General features: G+C 32.5%; 1 protein-coding gene across 1 annotated transcript in view; it reads left to right on the top strand.

The window, feature by feature from the left end:
• Nucleotides 1–25,142, top strand: part of LOC106668094 — a 35,318-nt gene extending 10,176 nt beyond the window's left edge. Inside the window, exons 2-8 of the mRNA XM_014396520.2 lie at nucleotides 16,307–16,362; nucleotides 23,762–23,967; nucleotides 24,028–24,163; nucleotides 24,242–24,366; nucleotides 24,537–24,678; nucleotides 24,735–24,863; nucleotides 24,925–25,142. Coding sequence (XP_014252006.1) covers nucleotides 16,307–16,362; nucleotides 23,762–23,967; nucleotides 24,028–24,163; nucleotides 24,242–24,366; nucleotides 24,537–24,678; nucleotides 24,735–24,863; nucleotides 24,925–24,932 — 802 coding nt within the window. The 3' untranslated portion in view covers nucleotides 24,933–25,142. The remainder of the gene's footprint in view (nucleotides 1–16,306; nucleotides 16,363–23,761; nucleotides 23,968–24,027; nucleotides 24,164–24,241; nucleotides 24,367–24,536; nucleotides 24,679–24,734; nucleotides 24,864–24,924) is intronic.
• Nucleotides 25,143–27,119: the final 1,977 nt, after the last annotated feature.

Raw genomic sequence — 27,119 nt, 5'->3', positions numbered from 1 at the left:
AAAATCAACGTGGGTGCGTTTAAATCTGACTCGAGGCTTATTTCCTTTGATTAATACGTTAATAAAAGGAAGTGAGTAAATTTTCGGTGCACCATTGGAAAATCAACGTGGGTGCGTTTAAATCTGACTCGAGGCTTATTTCCTTTGATTAATACGTTAATAAAAGAAAGTGAGTCAATTTTCGGTGCACCATAGGAAAATCAACCTTGGTGCGTCTAATTATGACTTGGTACATTTTATTTTGTTAGTCTCCTACCAAAAAATAGGCGAGTCACTTTTCGACACACCATTCGTTACAAATTAGTTTTAGTAGGTTGGAAGGAAAATAAACAAAACCAATATTATTAAAACATTCAAACACAATGTAAAAATTTTAAAAAAAATTATTCACAAATTAATTTGATTGAGGTTTAAGAGTATTTTGTCGTCCGATCATCGTTTTACGATAGTCTAGGCTACTGTGTTGCAGCAAATGGAGGTCTGTTCGAACAATTATTATAATGATTTTGAACATTTTTGGTTTGCTAAAAAAGAGGTGTGTTACATTTATTTAATTTTTTTACTTTACCAGAAAAAAAGGAGATAGTTAAATTTATTTAATTTTTTTACTTTACCAGGAAAAAGGAGATTGTTACATTTATTTAATTTTTTAATTTACCGGAAAAAATACTCTTAAAGCTTAATCAAATTAATTTGTGAAGAATTTTTTTTAAATTTTTACATTGTGTTTGGATAATGTTTTAATAATATTGGTTTTGTTTATTTTTTTTTTCCTACCTACTAAAACTAATTTGTAACGAATGGTGCGTCGAAAAGTGACTCGCCTATTTTTTGGTAGGAGACTAACAAAATAAAATGTGCCGAGTCATAATTAGACGCGCCAAGGTTGATTTTCCTATGGTGCACCGAAAATTGACTCACTTTCTTTTATTAACGTATTAATCAAAGGAAATAAGCCTCGACTCAGATTTAAACGCACCCAATGGTGTGTCAAAAAATGACTAACCCTGTATATCTTCTTACAAAGAGTGTGAATTTCTGGAACAATGTAATTTAGTAGGAACTAGGATTTAGTTGGACATTTAGTAGGATAGTGTCAGTATAGGTCACGGGGCCAACTCTATTTTAAACGATGTAGAGGATTTTAAGGATATGATCTCGAAAGATCTTAAACTAGTCTGTTAAGGTTAAAAGATAACTTGGAATCGGCAATTTAGTAAAGGAGTTCGGATGAGATCCTCTACGAATGTGATGTATAGATCTATATGAATTGCCATGATGGTGTAATAAAATGGATTGAAGATGCGGCGAAAAATTTTAGATCAAAAAGATTTGATGGTTGGTTATTGGATGATTTGGTCGAGTCCTACACTTGACTGTAAGTCGAAATCAGTCGAATTTGAGTTTTGTAAGGAGGTTGTCGGGTTTGCTTAGTGTCTTTCAGGCAATCCTTGTTTTTTGTTTTTGTCATTTTTGCCTAGAATGGACTCCCAGTAAATCTACCCAAGTAAAGCCAGAAGTAGCGTACTGGATTGAATAAAAGTATTGCCTAGTTGTTTATTGCACTGCTGCCTAGGTCTGACATTGAGCGTAGTTTTTGCACGTTTACCTTGATCACCCACCAATGCAGCTAGGTCTAGGTGTTCATGGATTGCTTGTGTTGTGTAGGATGTGTCGCGGTGTCGTCCGCTTTAATTTGTGTAAATGTATAGGTATGTCACCAGTGTAGATATTCCTCTTATTGCTCCTACTCAATGCAGGATGCCAGCTTTGATTGGCATGGTGCGTGAAAAATCTGAACCAATTTTCGTTTAAACAAAAAGGCTTCAGCTATTAATTATCTAGAGTACCGCGATGGCCGAGTGGTGAGGGTGATCGATTCTCATTTGCCAGGCTAGAGGTCCTAAATTCTATCCTGGCATAGCCCATGGATTATTAATTATGAATGTTATAGAGAAAGTAAAAGCCTGCCTAAGAGTAGAATGGAGGGATCAGAAACCAAATATTGATGGGTGAAATTTAAGCTTTGAGTGTTGAATAATTTGAACTGTAAGGAGGAGGCGTTCAAAGATTTTAGATAAAACATGAAGGAGGCTTACTGGTCTATAAGGGACTGGAAGATTTGTAAGGTTATAATTATTAAGGATAGTTTCTACTGTATGGGAAAATACGCTAATTATTTCATTCTGTACAGCTTTGCTTTTGGTGGGTAAGTTTTGGAAAATTTTAATAACAAAAGCCAAAAAGAAAAAAAGACGGAAAATCTGAAAATTGACTATTAAAAAAACATTGTAAGACTATATTCAAACCTAAAATTTTTATTTTATATATTTTCCCTGTAATTTGTTGTCAAAAGTATAAAATGTAATCCGCAAAAAGAGCGTGTTTTAAAACTTGAAAAAAATATCTTATTTCTACACTTTCTTTCCTGAAAATTGTTGAGCGCGGGTATAAGACTATAATTGGCACTCAGAACTGCTAGGATTGCCACAATAGTGGAGTTAAATTGCATAATTATTTTGTTTTTAATACGTTTTTTCTTCGAAATATGTTGAAGGGTAGTGAAAGTGAGAGAAATGGAAAAAGATAATGGGCTGGTGATCACAGACAAGATTTTCTTCTGGAACATCTTCATTCATGCATTCATTATTACGGACGATAATCAATTTAAAAGCACACCTTTTTATGTTAAATTGTTAAGAAGCAGTGAGGTTTGAATAATAAATTACGGTTCTTGAATAAAATATATAAAGGATGTTCGATAATTTTCGTCAAATTCGACGTTGATAGTTTAACACATTGTCAATTTACCAAAACAAGATTTTTCCTGTAACCGTAGCTCTTCATTTTATTCAGCAATTTCCTTTTCACTTTCACCACTTGTTAAAACTTCACAGCATAAAGACGCTGTAAGAATATTTTTTTGAAGAATGTACGAAACACATTTTATAATAAAAAGATAAAACATGGAATATTTTTAGTATATTTCAGTCTTGTTTTTCATAAAAGATTAAGAAGTAAAAACAATCTAGATTGAGATCGTTTAATATAAAATATTTAGGCTCTTGCATTTAAATATTAGAAAGTACCCTTCCAGGGTTAAAAATCGTTAGGGTTGGTGTTTTTATGGTTTAAAAAAAATAGGGGGCGTCGGTGACCGCAACGGTTTAGGCGTTCACTCGTCGCTCATCACTGTAAGGTAAAGGTCCCGGGTTCGAATCCAGCGGACGAAAAAAAGTAAAAAAAGTAAGTCTTTAAAAAAAATTGTTGAATAAAAGAGAATTACATAAAAGTGTTAAGATATATTTTATTAATCTGGATTTTAGTTTTTTTAAATAAATAAAATGTTCACAGTTTTCCGTAGTGTTAAGAATATGTAAATTGCAGTAAAAATAAACGTTATTTCGAAATCTACAGGTCAAGAGAAGTCGTAAACAGCAAAAATCTTTCTCATTTTAGGTATTTCCTGAGTCCACGCCCCATCCAACCTCTTTCCAAGTGTGTGTGTGTGTGTGTGTGTGTGTGTGTGTGTGTGTGTGTGTGTGTGTGTTTTATTTTATATTTATGAAGCATCCATCTTTTTAGGCAAAAAGTGCAGAAATCTCTAAAATTTCATCGTTTTCCTTAAATACTATTTGATTTTATATTTTTTGCAACCTTCCAAACTCATTCCAAGTGGGTTTGTATTTATTTATTGTATATTTGTCTACTTTCACCTAAAAAAAAACTTGTAGAAAAACAAGCCTTTTTAGTCGTGAACAGCAGAAATCCGTTTAATTTTATGGTTTTCTTGAGATAGGCCATGAATTTTTGAAACTCTCTGCAAGTATGTGTGTTTATATTTTAAATATACATGAATACTCATCTAACAAAAGTACCAACACATTCCACAGAAAAACAAGTCTATTACCGACTTAAGCAACGGATGTCCTTTTGATTTTATGGTTTCCTTATAAGAATGTTTGTTAAACACGTTTTGATTTTATGTTTTAGCTACGGTACTCTCAAACTTCAATTTGAAAGTGTGAGTGTGCTTTTACATTTGTGAAAATACATCTCATAAACAAAACCCGTCATAGTGTAAAATATCGGACAAGTCTTTTTCAAGTATAAACAGCTGAAAATCTAAAAAAAAACTTTGTTTCCTTGAGGTCGTTAAATGATGTTTGCTTTTATATCTTGACCACAATTATTCAAATCCTTTTCCAAGCGCGTGTGTGTGAAATAAAAGTTTACAACGCGTAAATAAAAATTTAGAGATCACATAAACGGCCCTAAGCACAAACACGTCAATACTCACAAGTCATGCTCGTTTTATATATGTTGCCCATGATTTAAAAACTCCCTTGAAAAACCGTCAAAAACCTATGTTCTTAAGCAATTTTCACTAAAGTTTCGTTAAAATAAATATGAAAAACGTCAGAGTGTGTTTTTTAATGTACCAGCTAATTACTATAGCCTAATTTCAACTACATTCGTGATAAATTTTAAAAAGTGAAACATAATCTAAATTGAGTAAAGTGGAATGTTTCCCTGATAGATATAAAATACAGATTTGATTATTTACAAAAAGAAAATCTTGTCTCTAAATCATATTCAAGGTGAAGTTTGTGAAGTTGTCCCGGAAAGGACAGGGAAAGTACGAAATGACATTGCCCAGAATCACGCGGTAAATCTTTTATACCGAAGGTGTTAAAAATGTCCAAAGTGATATTATTCAAACTTGTTAATCAAAAGACGATCTTTGTTTTGCGTGGGAGTTCGCTCAATCGCCGGAAATCCAGTCCAATCAATATCCTAGTAACTGGAAGATACTAAGCGTTGCAACGTTGATAATTAACCGGCCCTTGAATGTTGTAAAGTTCCCTTGGCATCAGACACTCTCCCTAAGGTATTAAGCCTCTTCGAGGTTGTGTATAACGGCCGCAGGCGTTTACATTTGATCCTTAGAACTATTTCAACTCTAAATTGTTTTTTAGAAACATAATCGTTCATATTATTAAATTATGCTAAAAGGAGTGAATAAGAAGATAAATTGGAAAAAAGTGCTCTAATCTCTGACAATTCATAAAATTAGAACGTGAGTATAAACTAAAAGTAATAAAAATTTAAAAATTGCAATAAAGTTTTGATTGAAATGTAATACCTTGATGAGTTTTAAGGTTTCCAAAATTTTTTGCCAAATTGGCTTGATCATTGAAATCCCGAGAGGCCCAGTGATTTCTAACTTACGAGAATCCTTCTGTTTTCTTATTAAAACAAGGAGAGTAGATTCTCTTGCAAATTTCAATCAAACTTTTTATACGAAACTTGCGCCCCCTTAAATAAACACACAGAGAAGCTGCTCTGTAAGAGAAAAGGAAGCTTAATTTCAAACTTGGAACGTTCTGAAAACGAAAAGAATAAATGAAGGATATTTTTCTTTTCTTTACGAAAAAACCATAGACGGAAAATTATTATAACAGTATTGTTCTGAAAGAAAAAAACAAAAGTATACCATTGATCGTCTAAAGAAATTTGTGTCTAAGTAAACATTAAAACTATACAAAATAAGAAATAATTATTAAATTAGAAAGTAAAAATTGAAAAAGCGGATCCGGAAGTAAAATGTAATCGAAGATAGTGTTAATTATGTTGTCACATGCGTAGGCTCTTGCCAAATATTTGTTAGAGCACCTCTTAGTTCCCAAATAAAGGGAGATCGAAGGTATCGAGCATAAATCCTTCTTTGAAGCGCATCCCACTTATGATCTACTTGATGGAGTTCTGTGGAAAATGGCGGCAAGAGCCGCCTTATTTCCCCATCAGTCAGGGTTTTCATCGCAGTTCTTCCTGTACGTGACCTTATCGTAAAATCGTGACCTTATATTATCGTAAAATATTCTAATATCCTGGGCTACTTGTTGTAACATATTTGCGGATAATTTCTTCTAGCTTCAGCCATCGATGCCGGGTATTATGTGTCAGAAAAAATCTGTATTTGTCAGGAAACAGTGCAACTGAGTATTTTGTACTTTCAACAACTCTTTCAGTCCAAACTATTCTGTCGACGACGTTCTGTTATTACCGTATAGCCTCAGGAAGTATTTGAAGATTGTTTAGTCAGATAACGGACTCAGGGGTACAACCTGAATTTGTGGAATAATTTGACTAGCTATCAGCTGTAAACTTTATTTTGGTCTTATCTAGGTGTAGTTATCATCTCGGATCCACTTCCTTTACTTCGAGCTTGTTTATGTGCGACACATTACTCTTTCTCTCTCTTCCTCTTTTTCTCTCTCTCTTTCTCTCACTCACTCTCTCTCACTCTCTCTCTCTCTTTGTACTTAATCTATCTCTACCTCTGTCGCGCGCTCTCTCTCTCCTCTCTCTGTCTGTCTCTCTCTCTCTCTCTCTCTCTCTCTNAATTACTCTGAAATGGTTGAGAATCGGACCATGGTCAATATGAACTTTTTTGTTCATTTTAGGGTGAAGAATCTACTGGAGAAGTTTGTAGCACGAGTAGCAAGTCACCCTGTATATTCATCTCCTTTGTCCGTGTCCGTGTTTTTCTGTGATTTGAACAATTGGAATCTGGAATCACGTTTTTTTTAAATTGGTGCAGCTTTCTCTCTCTCCCACTCTTTCTGTGTCTTCTCTCCACATAAATGTGGAATTATTTTTGACCTTTCAGGTACCGCTTTTTCCTTGTTTTTAAATAAATGAGTTTTGGTTAGATTAAACCTGCATTACTCAACAGGCATGCTGAGACCGTCGTAACAACGCGCCGTAATTTTCACATCACAATATTCATTTGTTTTTCACAGATCTCTGATTCCGATAAAATCCCAAATGGATGAAGGAATGAAAATGAAGTAAATCCACAATTTGAATCGTAAAAGGAAAATAGGAATCTGTTTGTTAAACTGGAGCAGCTTTCTCTCACTCTCTCTCTCTCTCTCTCTCTCTCTCTCTCTCTCTCTATCTCTCTATCTATCTATCTATCTATCTATCTATCTATCTATCTATCTATCTCTATCTATCTATCTATCTATCTATCTATCTATCTATCTATTATCTATCTAATAGTAATATTCTTCTGTATCTTCATTTTTTATATTTTTATTTTCTTCTTACTTTGTTATTTCATCACACTATCTTCCTATTTTTCTGGTTACCTTTTTGAATCCCTCTTAAGCTTTATCTCTCTCTCTCTCTCTCTCTCCCTCTCTCTCTATCTCTCTCTCCCCTCTCTCTCTCTCTTTCTCTCTCTCTCTATTTATGTATCTATTTATCTATCTATCTATCTATCTATGTTCCTAATCATATTCCTCTGTATCTTCATTTTCTATATTTTTATTTTCTTCTTACTTTGTTATTCCGTCGCATCTACCTATCTATCTACATATTTATTCATCTCCTTTGTCCGTGTGCGTGTGGAATTAATTTTGAATGTTACAATTAACCACTGTTACTTATTTTAAACAATAGGCTGATGGTTAGATTAAACCCACTTTACGTAGAGGTCGTGTAGTGACTGTTGCATCCACGCGCCGCAATTTTGTCGGCACAATCCATATTAATTTGTATTTCCACAATTCTAAATTTTCCTTCTGCAAAAACTTCTTATTGCATAATTAGTCTAAACTAATTGTACTTAACACTGCTTCCGGCTAACAATTATTTCAACGTCAAAATAACGTCCACGAATATATTGGATGAGCGACACTTTCCTTGTGTCCATTGTCAAAGTACGTTTCTGTTGCAATTAATTTTTATTTTTACTTGACACAGTAATTCTTTGTGTTCTTTCCTTATGATAATTGAACGAGCCAATGATTGGTTTGTTTCCAAAATTAACTTGAGTTAAGATAGAATACTTCTCTAATCGTAATGTCTAGCTCGAGGCAGTACCGTTTAAAAGCTCCGTTTAAAGAGATTAATAGATGTCGGCTTTTCAATGATCTCAACTGTATTATTAGGAGAAAACTATTTTTCATCCTTATGTCCAAAATATTTTAAGAAGAAAGATTTTTTAAGAGAAAAAATTATAATCGTGGTTTAATAACTTGTACATGTCGTAAATAGTGTGATAAACGAGTGGTAACAAGTTCAATTGGTAAAACCTCCTAAGTTTCCTTGAAAAAAGATCACCGTAAATTTGGAAAATCTTAACCGTTCTTTCATGCCTGACTAATCTGCAAAAAATAAAATAGCGTAAGACAGCGACGGTAAAATTTTTATTCCATTAAAACAAAACTATTCTCAAATAAAATTTATATAATCTGTACTAAGTTCATAAAAAATAGTGTTGTTTTGCGTTTATTTAATTATTTGTTGACTGATTTTTCCTTCATACTGACTATGAGTTTGAAATTAGGTAGGCTTTCAGTTTTTTTTTAAATCAAAAAAAGGTTTTTTTTGTCTAAACATGTTGAAAGGTAATTCAGCAGAGTGGGCGAAAAAATCATTAAAAAAAGATAGTGAAGAGAAGCAAAAAAAAGGTATTTTATTCTACAAAATCACGGTCGAAAGGACGAACACACTCTCGTTTTTTTCCATCTGCTATTATGCAATGTACAGTCAGACTCTTTCATTATTATTTATGGTCTCTCCTCCAGGTGCTCTCAGGCCGATAATCCTCCAAAAAGAATCGCTCATGCGAAACGCGCTGACTTTTGACGTTATTCATACCGGCTGGAGGGAAGACGTATCATGATTTAATGAGAAAAAATTCCCTTACTTTTAATTCTAATAAGGCCATGGTTCTCATACACAGGCGTATTATACTTATCAAAGTTACAAGTTTTCCGGCTTTTGTTTTAATACTCGCTACGTTGACAAACTTTGACGTTATGAACTCACTTATTTGTTATCAACGGCTCAGGGAGAGACAGCATGATTATATACACGTATAATTATATCAAACAATAATGTAATGATGTTAAAATTTTATTCAAGCATCACTTGAAGCATTTTTTTAAACATCGTCTTGTAACAAAAAGTGACATGTTTACAAAATGAAATACAATAACTTATACTTAGTTTTTAATTGTACAAAATTCAAATAGTCTAGTAAAATTATTAATAAAAGCTAAAATCACAACAATAAACTCAAGATATTTCTTTCTTCTGAAAAATTATCTGTTAAAAAGATAACTGGGAATATATCGTAGAGACTTTTGATGACAGGACTTGAAAAACTATTACACCTCTTTTCCATTATCGCCCAACTTTGACCTGTTACGACTTTTATTCGGGGGCCGTGAAAGTCCGGAGGCAGGCGGAATGTGACTGTAAACGTTTTTTAGAATGCGTAGGCGGAGAAAAACATTCCACCTCCGCAGGGTCATCCCAACGGGGCGAGGTCAGGACATTAGAGAGAGGTGAAAGGTCGAACGCGTGCCATTGGGAATTTCGGAAATTTGCCCAATTTCGTTTTTGTGACGTGGCTATATTGATATAAATTATTTTCAATTGGGTTAAAAAGAAATTTTTATATTTGATCTTTTTTACATTTCTTAATAAACATTACAAAAATTAAAAAGGAATATTATAAACAATTATATAAATCATTACATTCTCATACTTTAAAAACTGACCATTACAATATGAACATGCTGGATATTATTCCAAAGAGAACCATTAAAAAAACAAAAAACATATTATATGACACAAATTTATTTTATTATATTTTTTTAATATAGTAACTTTTTGCGAAGTTTTGTGCAGTATTACCCGTAATGGGAGTTCTACCAGAAAAAAAACATACGCTCATATATGCAATGTATATTTGGTATGTACTTGCTACAAATAAATTTATTTTAATAAATTTATTTGTTATAAATTTATGTTTCAACTCAGATAGTTGGGGACGAAATGGGAGTGAAACTAATTCTAAGTTTGAAACGTCAAACACAGTAATCGCTTTTCAAATACCCTCTCTAGTATATCATGCTAAAGGTCACAAATCACAAATATTGATTTGTAACACCCCTCAATGTACATATTAAAAGTACCATTATGATGTTTTGTGTAAATATAAAACGAAATTACGTTTTACTTTTGTCATATGATAAACTTTTGTATCTTTCTCAACGTTTCATAAGAAAAATAAGTTTTAATATTCCTTTTAAAGTTTGCAGAACTTTTAGATGGGACCTTATTATATATTACTGTTTAGATAAATGTAAAAAAAAAAACTTTTAGTTCCAGTAGAGCAATAAAAAGCGTTTTGTCACACTTCTATTTATTAACGTATTTTTATATAAATATACAATTAAGCAATTAAAACAATGTTAATTTTTCATATAGTCTTATGTTGTCTACTTTTTATTTTTCAATTACAAGTTTCATTCTTACAGTTTTGCTAAAGTAATTTCAATCTCGCAGACGGCATTTGCCATGCTTTACGATGTACATGTACTTTGTTTTGTATAAATTTCTTTATTGATGCTAAATAAACAATGTCAATGCAAGCCAACATCTGGAAACATTCAAATTGTATAACAGCGTAAAACTCCTAGAGTAATCAGTCAACAAACCTTGCCAAATAATTCAGCAGTTCGCCTCTTTTATTGACATAACACGTTAATAGAAGTGTCACAAGCAAACACTGTTAAATAAAATTGGCTTGAACCAAATTCAATCTACAAATTCATCTTGACGAGAAGAAGAAAAAAAGACTTTTAAATAGTAAATTTAACCTAAAAGAAAGTTTAGGCTTTAAAAGAAAGTCTGAATATACAAATTAATATTGATTGTGACAAAATTACGGCGCTTTAATCCGACAGTTACTGTAGGGCTGTTGAGTAATGCAGGTTTAGCCTAACCTATGCGTTTTTATTTAAAACTAGGAAAAAATGGGAACCTGAAACGATCAAAAATAATTCCACACGCAAATGTAGAGGGGTTTGAGACAGCGAAGAGGGGGAGAAGGAGAGAAAGAGAGAGAGAGTAATAAAGAAAGAGAAAGAGAGAGAGAGAGAGAGAGAGAGAGAGAGAGAGAGAGAGAGAGAAAGCTGCTCCAGTTTAACAAACAGATTCCTATTTTCCTTTTACGATTCTAATTTTGGATTTACTTCATTTTAATTTCTCTCCCATTTGGAATCACAGACGTTTGAAAAAACAAATTACTATTGATTGTGTAAAAATACGGCGCGTTGACCCGACAGTCACTGTAGGACTGTTGAGTAATGCAGGTTTAGCCTAACCCATGCCTATTTATTTAAAACTAGGAAAAGTGGGTACCACAAACGATCAAAACTAAATACAACACGCACATAGAGATGGGGGAGATAGAGAGGGAGAGAGAGAGAGTGAGAGAGAGAGAGAGAGAGAGAGAGCAGCTCCACCTTAACAATAAAAAGTGCTTTCAGATTCCTATTCTTCCTTCGACGATTCAAATTTTGGATTTACTTCATTTTGATTTCTCCATTCATTTGGGTTATTTTCATCGAAATCAGAGATGTGTGAAAAACAAATGAATATTGTGATGTCAAAATTACGGCGTGTCAATACTACGGTCTCAGCATTCCTGTGAGTAATGCAAGTTTATTCTACCCAAACTCATTTATTTAAAAATAATAAAAAAGCGGTACCTGAAAGGTCAAAAATAATTTCACATTTACGTGGAGAGAAGAGACAGAGAGAGTGGGAGAGGGAGAAAGCCGCACCAATTTAAAAAAACGTGATTCTAGATTCCAATTCTTCAAATCACACAAAGTTTGAAAAGCACGGTTCATTTTTGTGTGATTTTAATACTGTTTTGTTTTAACGATGCTGATGATGCACACAAGTTGAGTGAAAGGCATCTTCCATAAATCTGTAGGGACTAAAAGCTTTTTGAAGTTAAGTATTTATATTGTAGATATACAGGCTATTGTGAGAAGAATAAAAGAACAACAGAACTCACCAAAGTCCGGATGTAAAAACCTATAATTTGAATTATTAGTGCTTGGTCGTTTTATGTGTTTTACAACTTAAAAAGTAACAAGACGAGGTTTAAAAAAATGCTTCAAGTGATGTCTGAATAAAATTTCATCATCATTACATTATTGTTTGATATAATTATACGTGTATATAATCATGCTGTCTCTCCCTGAGCCGTTGATAACAAATAACTGAGTTCATAACGTCAAAGTTTGTCAACGTAGCGAGTATTAAAACAAAAGCCGGAAAACTTGTAACTTTGATAAGTATAATACGCCTGTGTATGAGAACTATGGCCTTATTAGAATTAAAAGTAAGGGAATTTTTTCTCAATAAATCATGATACGTCTTCCCTCCAGCCGGTATGAATAACGTCAAAAGTCAGCGCGTTTCGCATGAGCGATTCTTTTTGGAGGATTATCGGCCTGAGAGCACCTGGAGGAGAGACCATAAATAATAATGAAAGAGTCTGACTGTACATTGCATAATAGCAGATGGAAAAAAACGAGAGTGTGTTCGTCCTTTCGACCGTGATTTTGTAGAATAAAATACCTTTTTTTGCTTCTCATCACTATCTTTTTTTAATGATTTTTTTCGCCCACTCTGCTGAATTACCTTTCAACATGTTTAGACAGAAAAACCTTTTTTTTTTATTTAAAAAAAAACTGAAAGCCTAACTAATTTCAAACTCACAGTCAGGATGGAGGAAAAATCAGTCAACAAATAATTAAATCAACAAAAAAAACGACACTATTTTTTACACGCACACGGATAAAGAAGATGAATAGATAGGTAAATAGATAGGACAGATAGGTAGATAGATAAATCGAGATAGATAGATACATAGATAGATTGATAGATAGATAGATAGATAGATAGATAGATAGATAGATAGATAGAGAGAGAGAGAGAGAGAGAGAGAGAGAGAGAAAGAGAGAGATAGAGAGAGACAGAGATAGAGCTGTCCAGTGTAACAAAAAAAATGTACTTTCAGATTCCTACTCTTCCTTAGACGATTCTAATTTTGGATTTACTTCATTTTAATTTCTCCGCCCAGTTGTGTTTTTTCATCCGAAATAGAGATGGGCGAAAAATAAATTAATATCGATTGTGACAAAATTATGGCGCGTTGACCCGACAGTCACTGTAGGACTGTTGAGTAATGCAGGTTTAGCCTCACCCATCCCTATATATTTAAGACTAGGAAAAAAATGAGTACCTGAAACGATCAAAAATAATGGAATAATAATAAACATGGAGATAGGTGAGAGATAGATAGAGTGAAAGGGAAAGAGAGAGAGCGAAATTAACAAAGTAAGTGAGAGAGAGAGAGAGAGAGAGAGAGAGAGAGAATAAGAGAAAGCGGTTCCGAATTAACAGAAAAAGGTACTTTCAGATTCCTATTCTTCCTTCTACGTCTCTAATTCTGGATTTACTTCGTTTTAATTTCTCGTTCGTTTGTGATATTTTCATCTGAATCAGAGATGTGTGAAAAATAAATAATATTGTGATGTGAAAATTACGGCGTGTTTATGCGACAGTCTCAGCATGACTGTCGAGTAATGCAGTTTTAATCAGAACCAAACCCTTTTTATTTAAAAACAGGAAAAAATCTGTACCTGAAAGATCAAAAATAATTCCACATTTTCATGGAGAGAAGAGAGAGAGAGAGAGAGAGAGAGAGAGAGAGAGAGAGAGAGAGAGAGAGAGAGAGTGAGAGAGAGAGAGAGAGAGAGAGAGAGAGAGAGAGAGGGCTGCACCAAGTTAAAAAAAACGGGATTCCAGATTCCAATTTTTCAAATCACACAAAAACGAAAGATTTGAAAAGGACATGGTTTTTGTATGATTTCTGTTCTATTTTGTTTTAACGAGGCTGATGATGCGCACAATGGAGCGAAAAGCATCTTCAATAAATAGAGAAAATCTGCAAAAACTGCTTTTGAATGTTAAGCGTTTATATTGTAGATATACAGTCAAGATATGTTGGTGATTGTCAGAAGAATAAAAGAACAAAAGATTCACCGAGGTCCAGATGAAAAGACCTGTAATTTGAAGTATTAGTGCTTGTCTTTTTATGCATTTTAAAACGCTAAAAAGGTTGTTGTTTGCATTGTTAAAAATATCGGATCGTTTCCGTTTAATATCTTTCAGTGGGTGGAAATTCTGCACAAAGAGAAGGATTTTTTTTAAATTAATGAGTTTTCGCCCCTTTTATATTTTTCATATTGTTAAATAATCTTTCTTGGGATTGACTTAAATATATTTTGACTTTTGAAATTTAATCTGGAATTCAAGAGCAATTAACTCAAATGTCATTGTCTGCCTATAAGCACATGATTGATTTTGCTCAAAAATAATGTATACTTTTTAATTGTTTACTGGCAATCATTAATTAAAATAGTTTATATTTAAATTATCTTTCCTGTATTTTTTCATTTACCAAAGCAAATTTGCCTAAATACTTGAATTATAAATGAAACAAACATTAAATATGGATTATTTGGAGATCGTGAGATGCGGCTGGTGTGTCGTAGGTTTTAAAAAACATTTTCTTTATCGTGCCAACGTTTCGATCTTTATTGAGATCATCTTCAGAGCCTGGGATTTATAAACATTGTTTACATTTTACAAATACATGTAGGATGTGAAAAAAATGAGTTTATACAGTGCTAGAAATTTTAGATTCAATTAAAGAATAAGTTTTTGTTTTCTGAGTAGATGTGTCAATCTTGTGTGTCGTGTTTAAGCAAATTCAATATCGAAAACATACATATATCATCATCACATTCCACACATCAAACATTCTTACATATGTAGTCTAATTCTTCTACAATTTGGCTTTCTTTTCCCGAATTATTCCCGTCTGTATAATCCTGAAAGGATAATCGGCCGAACCATTACCCACTTTTTCCCATTGTCGGCTCCTTTCACCTCAAAGAAGCCGACTCCTCATATTTTTTGATGTCTTTCTATCCCGACTTCCTTCCCCACTCCTTCAAAATCCAACGTATATAAACAAAAAACATCAATATCTCACTGGCACTCTCACCACGGCAGACAAGAATGGCACATCTACAAAGAAAACAAACACTTTGAGTGAGTACAAATACTTTGATTGAATCTAAAATTTCTATCACTGTATAAATCCATTTTTTTCACATCTTACATGTACTTGTAAAATGTAAACAATTTTTATAAATTCCAGGCCCTGAAGATGATCTCAATAAAGATTGAAACGTTGGCACGATAAAGAAAATGTTTTTCTAAAGCCTATTTTACACCAGACCGCATCTCACGATCTCCAAATAATCATTAACTAACAGTACTAAACACCACACATTAAATTTGGATTTGATTTACCCTCAGTGAGTTTAATTGTGACCCTATTTTTTTAGTCCAAACGTCTAGTGGAAAAAAATAGAATCTAGTTATCTAATAAAACAAATTTTTGTCTTTTTTGACAAAATTATACTGACTGAAATGACTGCATTAAAAAATATTCATAAAGAAAAAATTTCAAACTTAAAAAAGTGTTTTTGTTGTTTTTTCTTTTGTATTTTTATTAAAACCTCGTTTGTAACTTTGTTTTACCTTCACATTTGGGCGCCTTGTTGATTTTTTAAAGAAGCTTTTAAAGGCTTTCCGTGTTGTGATGAGATAGCGGTCCTCTTTTTTTTCCCTCCGCTTTCTCACTTATCTTTTGATACTTCAAAAGATTCCCCGTGTTCTCGTCACGGCTTCTAGTTTATATTGTAATTGTCGCACCCGGTTGATGATAGTAGGCTCAGAAGCTTTTTAAATAATAAAATTTTCGATTTGAATTTGATTAAAGCCGAAGGGTTCAAAAAAATTCACGACTTACGGGATCTGTGACTTAAATATTTTAAAAAAATTATCTCAATGGACGAGGCCTGTCAGAATATTTTTGTTTACTGCGAAGTTAGGCAGGGTTGCCTGTACTGCCCGTTTCTGTTCACTTTGCTTCCCACGACCATCTGTTCTTAAATTGGGCTTGAGAAATATCTCAAAAGGTTCAATAAGTGAAAATCGGAGACAGAAATTTTACAATTCAAATTTCTGTTTTTTTCCCAGATAATTAATAATTCTATCAAATTTCATGAAAAATGGTAAGAAGTTGTGAACACAAAACAACCATTATTTACTCCCCTCTCCTTCACACCTTTATTAATAATACAATAAAAAAACTAAATAACAATTTATTTATCAGAAAAATTATTTCTGAAGGAAAACGACTTCGTTTATTTAAATAAAATAATTGATAAATTATTGCTATTAGATTAATTTAAACTTTTATAATACATTCTTTTGCCATTTTTTTCTCTTTTTCTCCTTTGACCTTTCTATTGAGATGTACTTTTAATCGATGTACTTTCAGGTCGGCCGTTATTTGGAAGTGTCTTTTCTCTGTAATATCATGGTATGGAATTGTTGGTAAGTTTTTTTTAATATATATTTTTTAAGTTATACATATTACGAATAAAAATGTTACTCTTTATACCAGTTACGAAGGGAGTAAAAGCTTTTTAATTTTACGTGCCATCGATCAAATCTTGGGGCACTTATTGTACACTTGCTTCTTGCCTATATTGAAATTTATTTTAAATAAATATACAACAGGATTGATGTGATATTAAAGATTTGACTATATACTTTAACGCTGAAGTTTCTAGAAATATGTACAAAGGTCTAACAACAAAATAATAGTTCTGTTGTCAAACTGTCTCTCATAAAAGAAATCTCATTATATTTTTTCTTAAATATTCTATGTAAAGACATAATTTAAACATGAATCCCGAAATAAAATGTTTAAAAAAATTAATCCGTAACTTTTCATTTAGATTCTGAGGAATCTGCCTGTTTTACATTTTACATACGAATTTAATTTCTCGTCATTGTGATTGCTTTATTAACAGTTTATTACATCATATTTTGAAGACATATTTGGGTAATAGTTGCATTCTTATCCTACCTATTGATATGACACGAACCAATGCAGACAAATGGAAATTAATTAAATCCAGTTCTGTTGATTAGAAGCAAAACCCTGAAACGATATTTTGTTGTTTGTTCGACGAATAGTTAACGTTTTGTCATGAGACTGATTGGCCCTGATTTATTTACCCCGACTATGAACATGATGTCACAGAATAAAATTATGTCATGTTTGTTTTTCAGTTGCAAAGATAAATACAATCATTGGAATTTTATCAATACACCTCTCGATAATTTTTCGAATAATTTAATTGCACTCTGTACATATCGAAATAAATATCACAAGTATGCACATACATGGATCTTTTCTCCCGGTGACAAACTGACACTACAGTCAGCACTGTAACAGAGGACCCTGTTAAGAAAAACCAACAAATCCTGGCACTAGATATGAGAAATTAAAAGGTGAGGTGGATGGGAAATTGTAAAAGGGCTTGGGCAGTAGGGTTTGAATGGATTGCGATATTGACGTGGAACATTTTCGTCGTTAACGGAAGGAATGTTGACGTCGTTGACAATTTGACTTTTCCATGCGCTGGACATGGAACCCAACAGTCCTTATATTATATAATGTTTTGACGGTCAAAACACATTTCGGTTCTTATAGACCTCTGATAAGTTGTACTTTATGTAGGGATTCCCATTTTCAAGTATAATCCTAAGTATCTGACTTGAGTCGGTAGCTTCTTATTGCTGATGTACAGTGGAGGTCAAAACTGTTTCAATGATTTAACAAAAATTCTGAATAAAGTATAATTCGATCTAATCAATAAGTATTCATAATTGACCTCCAAACTGACTAAATTTTGAACAATTATAGTGAATTAGTATGTTTTCATCTGAAGTGTGTGATAATAACAGCTATTCAATACGGAGAATGGTTTGATTAATCATTATCCGATGTTTATAAACTTCATAAAATTTGAATAATTTTTGGTGTATGCATAAGTTCTTCCAAAGAAAGAGAATAGATTGTTACCCCCTTTTTTCATTACGAAAAATGTGGTTAAAATATATGCTACACAGCTAGAGTGCCTTTGGGCAGCCTTGAAGGACGTCCAGCCCTGGTGGATAGAGTCAACGTGACGTTTCACCAGGGTCTGGCAGCTGTTGCCCCCATCCTCCATTCTTTCAAGACTTTTGCCACTTTAAATAGCCTTATGCTCTGAACATCGGACTTACAAATTTTTTTTCATCTACATCAGACTTCTCAAATAAGAGGATGTGTCTGCTACCAGTACGTTTGTAGTATGTTATAAAAACGAAATAACATGTTTTGGATTAAAAATATTTATTTTGAAACGTTGTTTTTTTCAAAACAGGAAAAACTTCTGCACACACCCATATATTTAAATCAAATCTTAAAAATCAATTTTGCTTAAGTATGATTATGTATATAAATTATTTGTTGGCATGAAATTCAAAGAGTTTGCATGTACATTTTTCAAGCCAAAGAAACACATGGACATGCGATAACAAACATCTCAAAGGTCAACTATCAGATAGCCAGGCAGCTCTAATCGCAGATACAATATAAACTTTACACTAATCTGGAACTCATGTTGAATCGACATGGTCACTTATTGGGTCCATCTACACTTGCGGGTTTTGATGACACTCAAACCCGTCTCGACTTTGCGCCATCTTCCCAGTTCCTAACTGAAGTTACCCTGTAACTGACTCAGTGCCGGCTCGCAGACCAACACCCACATTAACTCAAAACCAGTTTGTAACTGCCTAAATGCCCTAAAAATCAAGGATCCACGTAGAGTTTGACGTGAGGCCCAGGTCTCGGGGGAATTTGTGACAAGAGGGAACAGATATTCAAGCCTGAAAGAGAGCCATACACATAAGCCCAAACCTATTTTGTGGCATAAATATAGCCATATTACTAACTAATGAAAATTTTGGTCACAGGTCGTGCTTAATTAAAATACCACTTCAAAAAATGGGCCTATTAACTGATGTAGCTTATGCCTAGAGAAAACCTTGCACCTCCTCTGCCTGTCACTCTTGAGAAGAAATCTATACTTTATTAAAATAAGGAAAATAATTCAGGAAAGCTTTTATCAAAGCTCACTGGATTATGATTTAAGGTCGATGAATCTTTTGTAAACAAATCATTATTTATACTTTAACAATTAATCGATGTTACGATTTAGTAAATATTTTCTCTGCCTTCACAATGTGTTTAATGTTTATTGGTAAATCAATATTTGAAAAAAAATATATAAATACTGCTTTTTGCCGTGTTATAATATTATAATCATTATTGATCTGGATTTATACGTGTTAGATATTTTCTTTAAATCCCTTTGCCTTGAATGACTTTCAACTTTCGACACTTTAAATTTTCCTAATGATAAATTGTAAATAATTATCTAATTTTATAAATTTGACTTTGAGTATGTGCCAGGGTTGTTGAATCAATATGCTCTGTGAGATAACTAAATCTCTTAAAATATCCAACAGCGGTGAAACTAGCATCAATTCTCAAAAATAAAAATGTAGGTTTGTTAACAATATTAGTTATATTACTTATTTTACTAAATGTTCAAAATATATCAAACATAATTTTCATTCACATATATTAATATTCTATTGATTTTTTTTTATTTAGTAAATTACAAAATTGTTAGCTACACCTATGTGTTTTCCATTTAGCAAGGTGACGAGACTTTTGGACGTCTGTACTCGAATTTCCATGTAATCTTTATCGATCTCCGAGTTTATATTAACATAATAATGCAATAAACACTTCATTTATATTCTCTACCATTGATAAATATCTTGTACGAAACAATTGTTTTTTGTAAGTATAATTGTTTGGCGACGGATTTCATAACGCCGTTTGATGTCTTCGTTATCGGGACAAACGTAAGGGATTAGTGTTGGCAAGAAAATTATTAATGATCAGGCGAATAGATCCAAGGATAAGCTCACGCTCGGATTCAGACTACTCGGAGATTTGGTTAATTATTTACATTACGGGTGGGGGAGAGTTCTAGGGAGGAATGGGACGCGGTTTTAGTATTGTATTACGTGTTTCGCTTTTTACATGGGTCACGACACTCACGTGTCACAATGGATTTTTGTGGACTGGTCCTGATCTTATTATGATGGGAATGCACAAACTTGGAACTATCTTAAGCAAAATTTCTCTTCCCAATCACAATTATCTTAAATATATATTGTCTAGTAATACCAAAAACCATACGGAAAAAATTATTAAAGCATTCAAATCATAAAATTATACTTCCATTAAATTTGTATGCTTGGACATTTATTCGCCTATCCACTCAATCATTAGTTCATTTACTCATTCAAAATTCTAAAAAACTTTTACTCGTTATCTCATTTCCCCATTCATTTCTGACTCATTCGTATAATAACCCACCTAATTACTTATTACCACAATTACTCATTCCCAAATTAATAATTTATTATTGCCAAGTCTACATATTATAAGCAATTTTACGACTGATTCACTTATTCACTCAATCATCGACCTACTTACTCATTTATTCCATCGTTCGTCATTCATTCCCTCACATTCCCATTCATTTAAATGACTCATTCATACAATCACCTACCTATTTACTCACTATTACAATTATTCATTCGTACATTAATAATTATAAACTCAAATTTTTGCTCATTTACTTTCTCATATGTAACCTACCGTTAATTTATTTTCTCAATCACACTCATTCGTTCATCATTTTCTCAAATACTTTTACACGTTCATTCAATCCATTTCATTTTCAATTCATTTTCCCATTCATTCTGACTCATTCAGTTAGTCTTTAGTTTACTTATTAATTCAATTGACCTACTCTTTTATTTCTATAAGTGATTTTATTCATTATCTTATTCATCTCATTGACTCATTTACTTAATTCATTCATTTATCAATCATTCCCTCATTTGGAATTTAACTGACACATTTATATAATCACCTACTTATTTACTATTATCAAAATTACTCATTAATCATTTGCCTAACTCTATTGTATTTGCTCAATTGTTTCTCATTCGTTAACTCCCAACATATTTGCTCAAAAAATAAATCATATACATAGTACATTCATTCGTTCGTTATTTTGTCAAACACGTTTACTCGTTCATTCATTCTTTCATTTCCCCATTCATTTTTTACTCATTCATATGATCACCCACTTATTTACTCATCACTACAATTACTCATTCATATAATTTTTTTGAATGAGTATTTGTTCTCATTCGCGTATTCTTTAAATCATTGACTTATTCGTTCATCATTCAATCCCTCAGTTCCCTATTCATTCAAATTACCCACCTATTTACGATTACTACTGCATAAATTGATTTTTTACTTTCATTTGCTTAAGGACTTTTACTGCCTCATTCGCCAATTTACTCAATATCTAACACATTTACGCAACGTACTCATTCGTTCGTCATTCGCTCCCTCATTCATTCAATTAGTTATTACTAACTCCATCATTAGTACAATAGCTTACTTAATAATTTATTCATTCTATCAATTACCAACTTACTCATTTCCTCACATTTTTACTCGTTCATTTTCTCTCTCATTTGCTTTTGCCTTCGTCCATTAAACATTTACTACCTCTATTAGTTGTTCAGTTGGTTACTCATTCATCACTTGTTGACTCAATCACTACTTTATTCACTCAGTACATTTATTTGTTCATCAATTTCTCAGTATTTCCTCTTTAATTCGAACGTTTTTACCTTATTTATCCTTGCTCATTTATTCACTCAATCCTTAAATAACTCATTTACATAATTGTTCAGTCAGTCAGCCTCTCCTGATTTTGCTCGTTTTTATTACTTATTTTTAATGTAATTTTTCTATTTAATTCTTATTCAAGTTTTTTTGTTTACTTTCAATATTTTGAAGTTAAATTTCGTTTCGGTAGAAATTAGAGAGAATCTGATCCAAAATAAAAGGGTGTTTCCTAGCTAGTTATTAATCAATACAAATTATTTATTTAAGTTCGAAGTCGACAATGGCAGAGCCCTGCTAGTCCGGCTACTGTTTAAAACACCAACCACTTTCTGAATAATATATAAAAGCGGTACTGGAAATAAAAAGAGGGTGCTTGAAAACGTGAAAACAATTTGACGTTAACTCCAGGGCTTTGTAGTTGAGCCGAGATGGGCTGATATAGAATGGGTAATTCGTACGAGGTGCATCTGATGTCCTCAAAGAAGTCTCTTAAATTATTGGAAGAATTATCTCCCTTCACAGTAGAGAGACGTAATGCTCTCATAATGAATTGTTAACCGTATTCCGGAATGACAACTTCAAACACTAGCAGTTTTGCATTTTGCGTCAATGCAAAACTTTGAACATTTTTCATTCCAAAAGGGAACTTTTTTAATATTCATTTTGAACAAGGGCTGAGCAAAAATGGTGAAATTTTACTTCAAAAATTATAACTCTCCGATTTTTTGTTCAGCCTTCCAATAAACAATGTTATAACGTTGTCTGTAACTAGACCCTAATTTTACAAAACAATCCAATTGAATTTGATTCGTACGGATCAAAGTTGCTCCGTTACTTTTTAGACCAGTCGGGCTTTGTTCAACCCTTTATCGCCGGTTACAAGAAAACTGCAATGAATTTCAGCCAAAGCAGGTCTTTCTTTATACTGGATGAGATCATATTGATCTCGCCTGATTCTAGGTAAAAGATTAAAGAAAGCACACTAAAAATAAAAATGATAAAACATCCGAGGTGAAAATAGCAATTGTATATTTTAAACTTTAAAAAATTCTTTAAGAACTGGCAAAGGATTATTAGATAAAACTAAGACAATCTTTTCATATAATAAAAATAAATTTTAATTTTATTGAAATAATTTATTATCTGTATGTAATTGTTTTTTTATTTGCAAAATATATTATTAAATTTATTATATAAAAAACTTTTTTTTACTTTTTAAAATAAACAAGTTGAATAATTAGAATAAACCAGTTTCACTTTTTTTAAAATTATTATTGATACTTAAAAAAAAATATTAAAAAAAGTTGTTTGATTACCTACAAAAATCGTCACTACTTGTATGAATAATGCATCAATTTTAACATAGTTGAAGACAATAGGTCAATGGAAAAAAAATCATTGACTTATTGTCTTAAGCTATTTTAAAACTTATGCACATTTACACGAATAATGCCAATTTTTGTATGTAATCAAACGACATTTTTTCGTTTATTGTTTTATTTTATTTTAATTTTTTAGTTTTTTATTAAAGTATGAATGATTTTATCATTTTTCTTAAAATTTTAGATTTTCAGGCTGTCTAATTAGGCTAACCAATTTTTCTTAACGGTCGTGCACTAACTGTTGCATTATTCACAAAGTAATGACAATTTTTATAGGTAATCAAACAATTTTTTAACGGTTTAATTTTTTAAAGTTAAAGTATGAAAGGTTTTATCATTTTTCTTAAAACTTTAGATTTTCAGGCTGTCCAATTAGGCTAAACCAGCATTACCGAACGGTCGTGCTGTAACTGTTGCAAAAAGCGCCGTACTTCATCAATAATTTACTACTACTTTCATATTATAATTGGCCTATAATTAAATAAGCCATGTTCATTACATTTTTACAAGCAAACATTAACCTCATTATGTGCCTCAGTTGGAATTGCTTAAATAGATTATAGGGTAAAGGTTAATTACTCTTAAGCTGAAGTAAGTTTGAGAAGAATGAACACTTTGTCTAAAAATAGACAACGTGGCTCCAGTAATAATCAAAATAAATTTACACAATTGACCTTTTAAATCGTAAAAGTTAAATCATAATCAATATTTTTTTTGTCAGGTGTGGAGAGTTGGTTCGATGTCGTGCTTACAGCACCGCACTATGTCGGCATTGGATCTTCAGCTGTGCTTATATGCGATCACTCGGTGGAAAGAGAAGTCCTCTATAAAGTCCAATGGCTCAGGAACAGCAAAAAGTTCTTCCAATTTATAAGAGATAGAAAACCACCTTTTAAAAATTTTACATTAAAAGGAGCCACCGTCTCAGTAAGATTTTTTATTTTATGTTTAGCCTGTATTTATTCTGTACGTTTTAACGATTTCCAGTGGTCAGAGAATACCGAGTCGCAGCTTATGCTTATGAACATAACTACGAATGCTTCAGGCTATTACAGCTGTGAAGTGTCAACTGATTCGCCGATTTTCACGAAGTCTTCTGAGTCTCGCGAATTGGTTGTTATCGGTGAGAATTGTTCCTGGGAGGGGGGTGTTTAAAACAGTTTTAACAAAAAGTTAAACTATCGCATTTTTTTATTCACAGAACTTCAAAAAGAATCACCGAAAATTTCTTTCGGAAAGCAAAGCTACCGTGTTGGAGACTGGCTATTGGTCAATTGTACGACAAAAATTCAATCCCATATCACATGGTTGATAAATGGAGTCAAGGTGATAATGATTTATTTTTATTTATTACTAATATATTGATTTTGTAACTACTAAAGTTTATTCTAAAACCCACACCTAGGGTTCAATGCATTTTCATTATATTTTATTAACAATCTATATAAATATTTATAGTTTATTTAGATTCTACTCAAATTTAGTCATTTTGACAGGTTGATTCTGACCATATAAAGTATTACAAAGGGAAAGTAGCGGAGCTGCAGTTAAGGATGACAGAGGCGCATGTACCAAAAATAAAGCTGACGTGTATAACTGGAAAGGGAGACGTTTCACACGTCACAAACACAATATTCGGTAAGCTTGCATAATTGCTGTTTTCACCGTCAACAATTGCCTTTCTCATTTTGCAGTTGAAGTCTTCAAGAAAAAGCCAGAACCCGAACTGAAACTGACAAGTTCAGACCTGCAGGTGAGCTGTAATGAGGCATGTCCAATCACAATTTCCTCTCTCCTACTTCTTCTCACCCTGCTCCAGTCAGGTAATTGAAAACACAACTTGACTACTAAACCAATTATTGTCAGAAATTAATTTATTTACAGGTGGATGAGAGAAACGTAAGTCTCTGACGTATTGATTGATTGGTATAAAACCTCCAAAGAAACTTAGCTACCTGACAGTAATGAAGTATTTACAAAAGAAGAGCCATTCTTGCATCTATCATACGAGTAAATCAATATACATATCATTTAAGCAATACCTTTTAACCAAAGCATTCATTTGTGATAAAAGTCTTCAATTTTATTTTTTTAAATCAAATCTCAAAAATTTTGGAATGTTAAAATTATTAATTAGGACTTGTTAAGATATTAGAATTTTTCCTTTATTAATTTTCTTGTTTTGGCTGGTCTATTAGATATCTTATCTTTGTAAAGCACCGTATATAAACAGCATTACAGAAAAACAAAGCACATTTCTTTATTAAATCCTGTCATTATTTTAATGGGTTAATTCCATTCAATTTTTTTAGGGATGGATGGATTATTTTTTTATTTTTTTTTATTTTTTTTTTTTTATGAGGGTTCGCTACAGCAGAGGTCATACAAACCCTCGGGGTGCCGGTGTTTTTGAAAAAAAAAAAAAAACCATTTGTAAGTACGTTGGTTTCGAACCTGGGACCTTTACCTTACAGTAATGAGCGCTGTGTCAGTGTCTAAACCGTTGTGGCCACCGATGCCCCAATGGGTTAATTACATGATTATCATATAAATCCTGAGGGTAGTGGATATCTGCTTCAAAAAAATGTGCGTATTCTCCTTCATCTTCTATATCATCGATGATAATGTTTGTATCAACCCACTCAAATTGACCTATCGGCAGTAGTTGGGTCATAGCCCGCCCATATAGATTATTTACATCATAATATTGTAAAAATGTAGTTTCTTTTGTGTTATCGTATTCAGGCAAATATTCGTTATTGGCAATTGAATGTTTATCACCACTTGACACACCCCACCTCTTATCCCTCTTTCGATCATCATATGCATGTCATAATCGGTTAGCCATTCTTTATGTTTCAACTCTGCATCCTAGGCTAATCCTGGAGCCGTTCAATAATTTGCAGGATCCAATTTGTAAATTCCCATGCACACATCACGATAATTTTCGAAAACGTCGGCTAAAATTAAAATGTCAGTCTTGAGATAGAGGTCTAGATATTCACCGAAATTCTTTATATGGAATGTTTTCCACACATTAGAAGCATGCCGGAATCTACATCAGAAACAAATTGACCAGTTAAAAAATTAATGCTTAGCCAGAAGACATGGGTAATCTCATGGGAAGATAAGACATGGGATTCATTCTCATATGAATCAATGAAATCATAACAAAAAACACCTTTCCTGGTAACTAATTTGATCCCTTCATCGTTAAATAAACTTTTAACATTGGCAAATTGATTACGAGTCAGATTGTCTGTTAATGACTGTAAACTCTCAGGCATTAATCGGAATATATCTACAAAACAAATTCTTATACCATTCATACGTTTTGAAAAAGTAATATACACCTCTTCAGAGCTAAGCACTATTTCAATTCTATTACCATCTTTGGCTAAAGCTTTTATAATAAAATGTCCATTGTATTTGCTTAAGTTGTGAATAAAAACCGGAATAAAATTGGATTTTTTAATTTAAGATTGAACGAATTGTGTGTTGCTCCTATATATCTTCCATTGAGATTATGATTGTGAACTTTACGATCATTTTCCGTATAAGATTTATCACAAATATAACAGTTTTGGCTGTGATTATAATCTTGTTGTTCATTCAGAGTTAGAGGTTTTAACGTCTCGTCAATCTCATACAGTACAATTTTTAATTCGATGTGCTATTTTTGTTAATGTGCTAACAAAATTTTCAACAACTTTGGGACCTCTATATATAAACGGTTTTATCGGAAGTTTGTCAGGTATTACAGATAATGGAATTTCTTGAGACAGTTTTACCTAAATTCCGAAACTGCTGGGTTCGTGTTTTTGCACGCTGGTCATGAACAATTGACTGTTGCTACGATCACACGAATGAATTTTCAAAAGAATAATCTCAAAATCAGAAAATATATAACAACAGGTAGGCGATGAGTGTTTTGTTTTAAATATTCTATACTCTCCAAATTCTTTTTTTTTCCACATGCTACATGTATTTGTAAAATTCAAACAACGTTTGTAAATCCCAGGCCCTGAAGATGATCTCAATAAAGATCAAAACGTTGGCACGATAAAGAAATGTATTTC

The sequence above is a fragment of the Cimex lectularius genome, unplaced genomic scaffold (assembly GCF_000648675.2).
Source record: "Cimex lectularius strain Harlan isolate CLEC.00 unplaced genomic scaffold, Clec_2.1 scaffold55, whole genome shotgun sequence".
NCBI classification, from domain to species: domain Eukaryota; kingdom Metazoa; phylum Arthropoda; class Insecta; order Hemiptera; family Cimicidae; genus Cimex; species Cimex lectularius.
The sequence above is the reverse complement of the archived record's forward strand: the minus strand, read 5'-3'. Positions and strand labels throughout refer to the sequence as shown.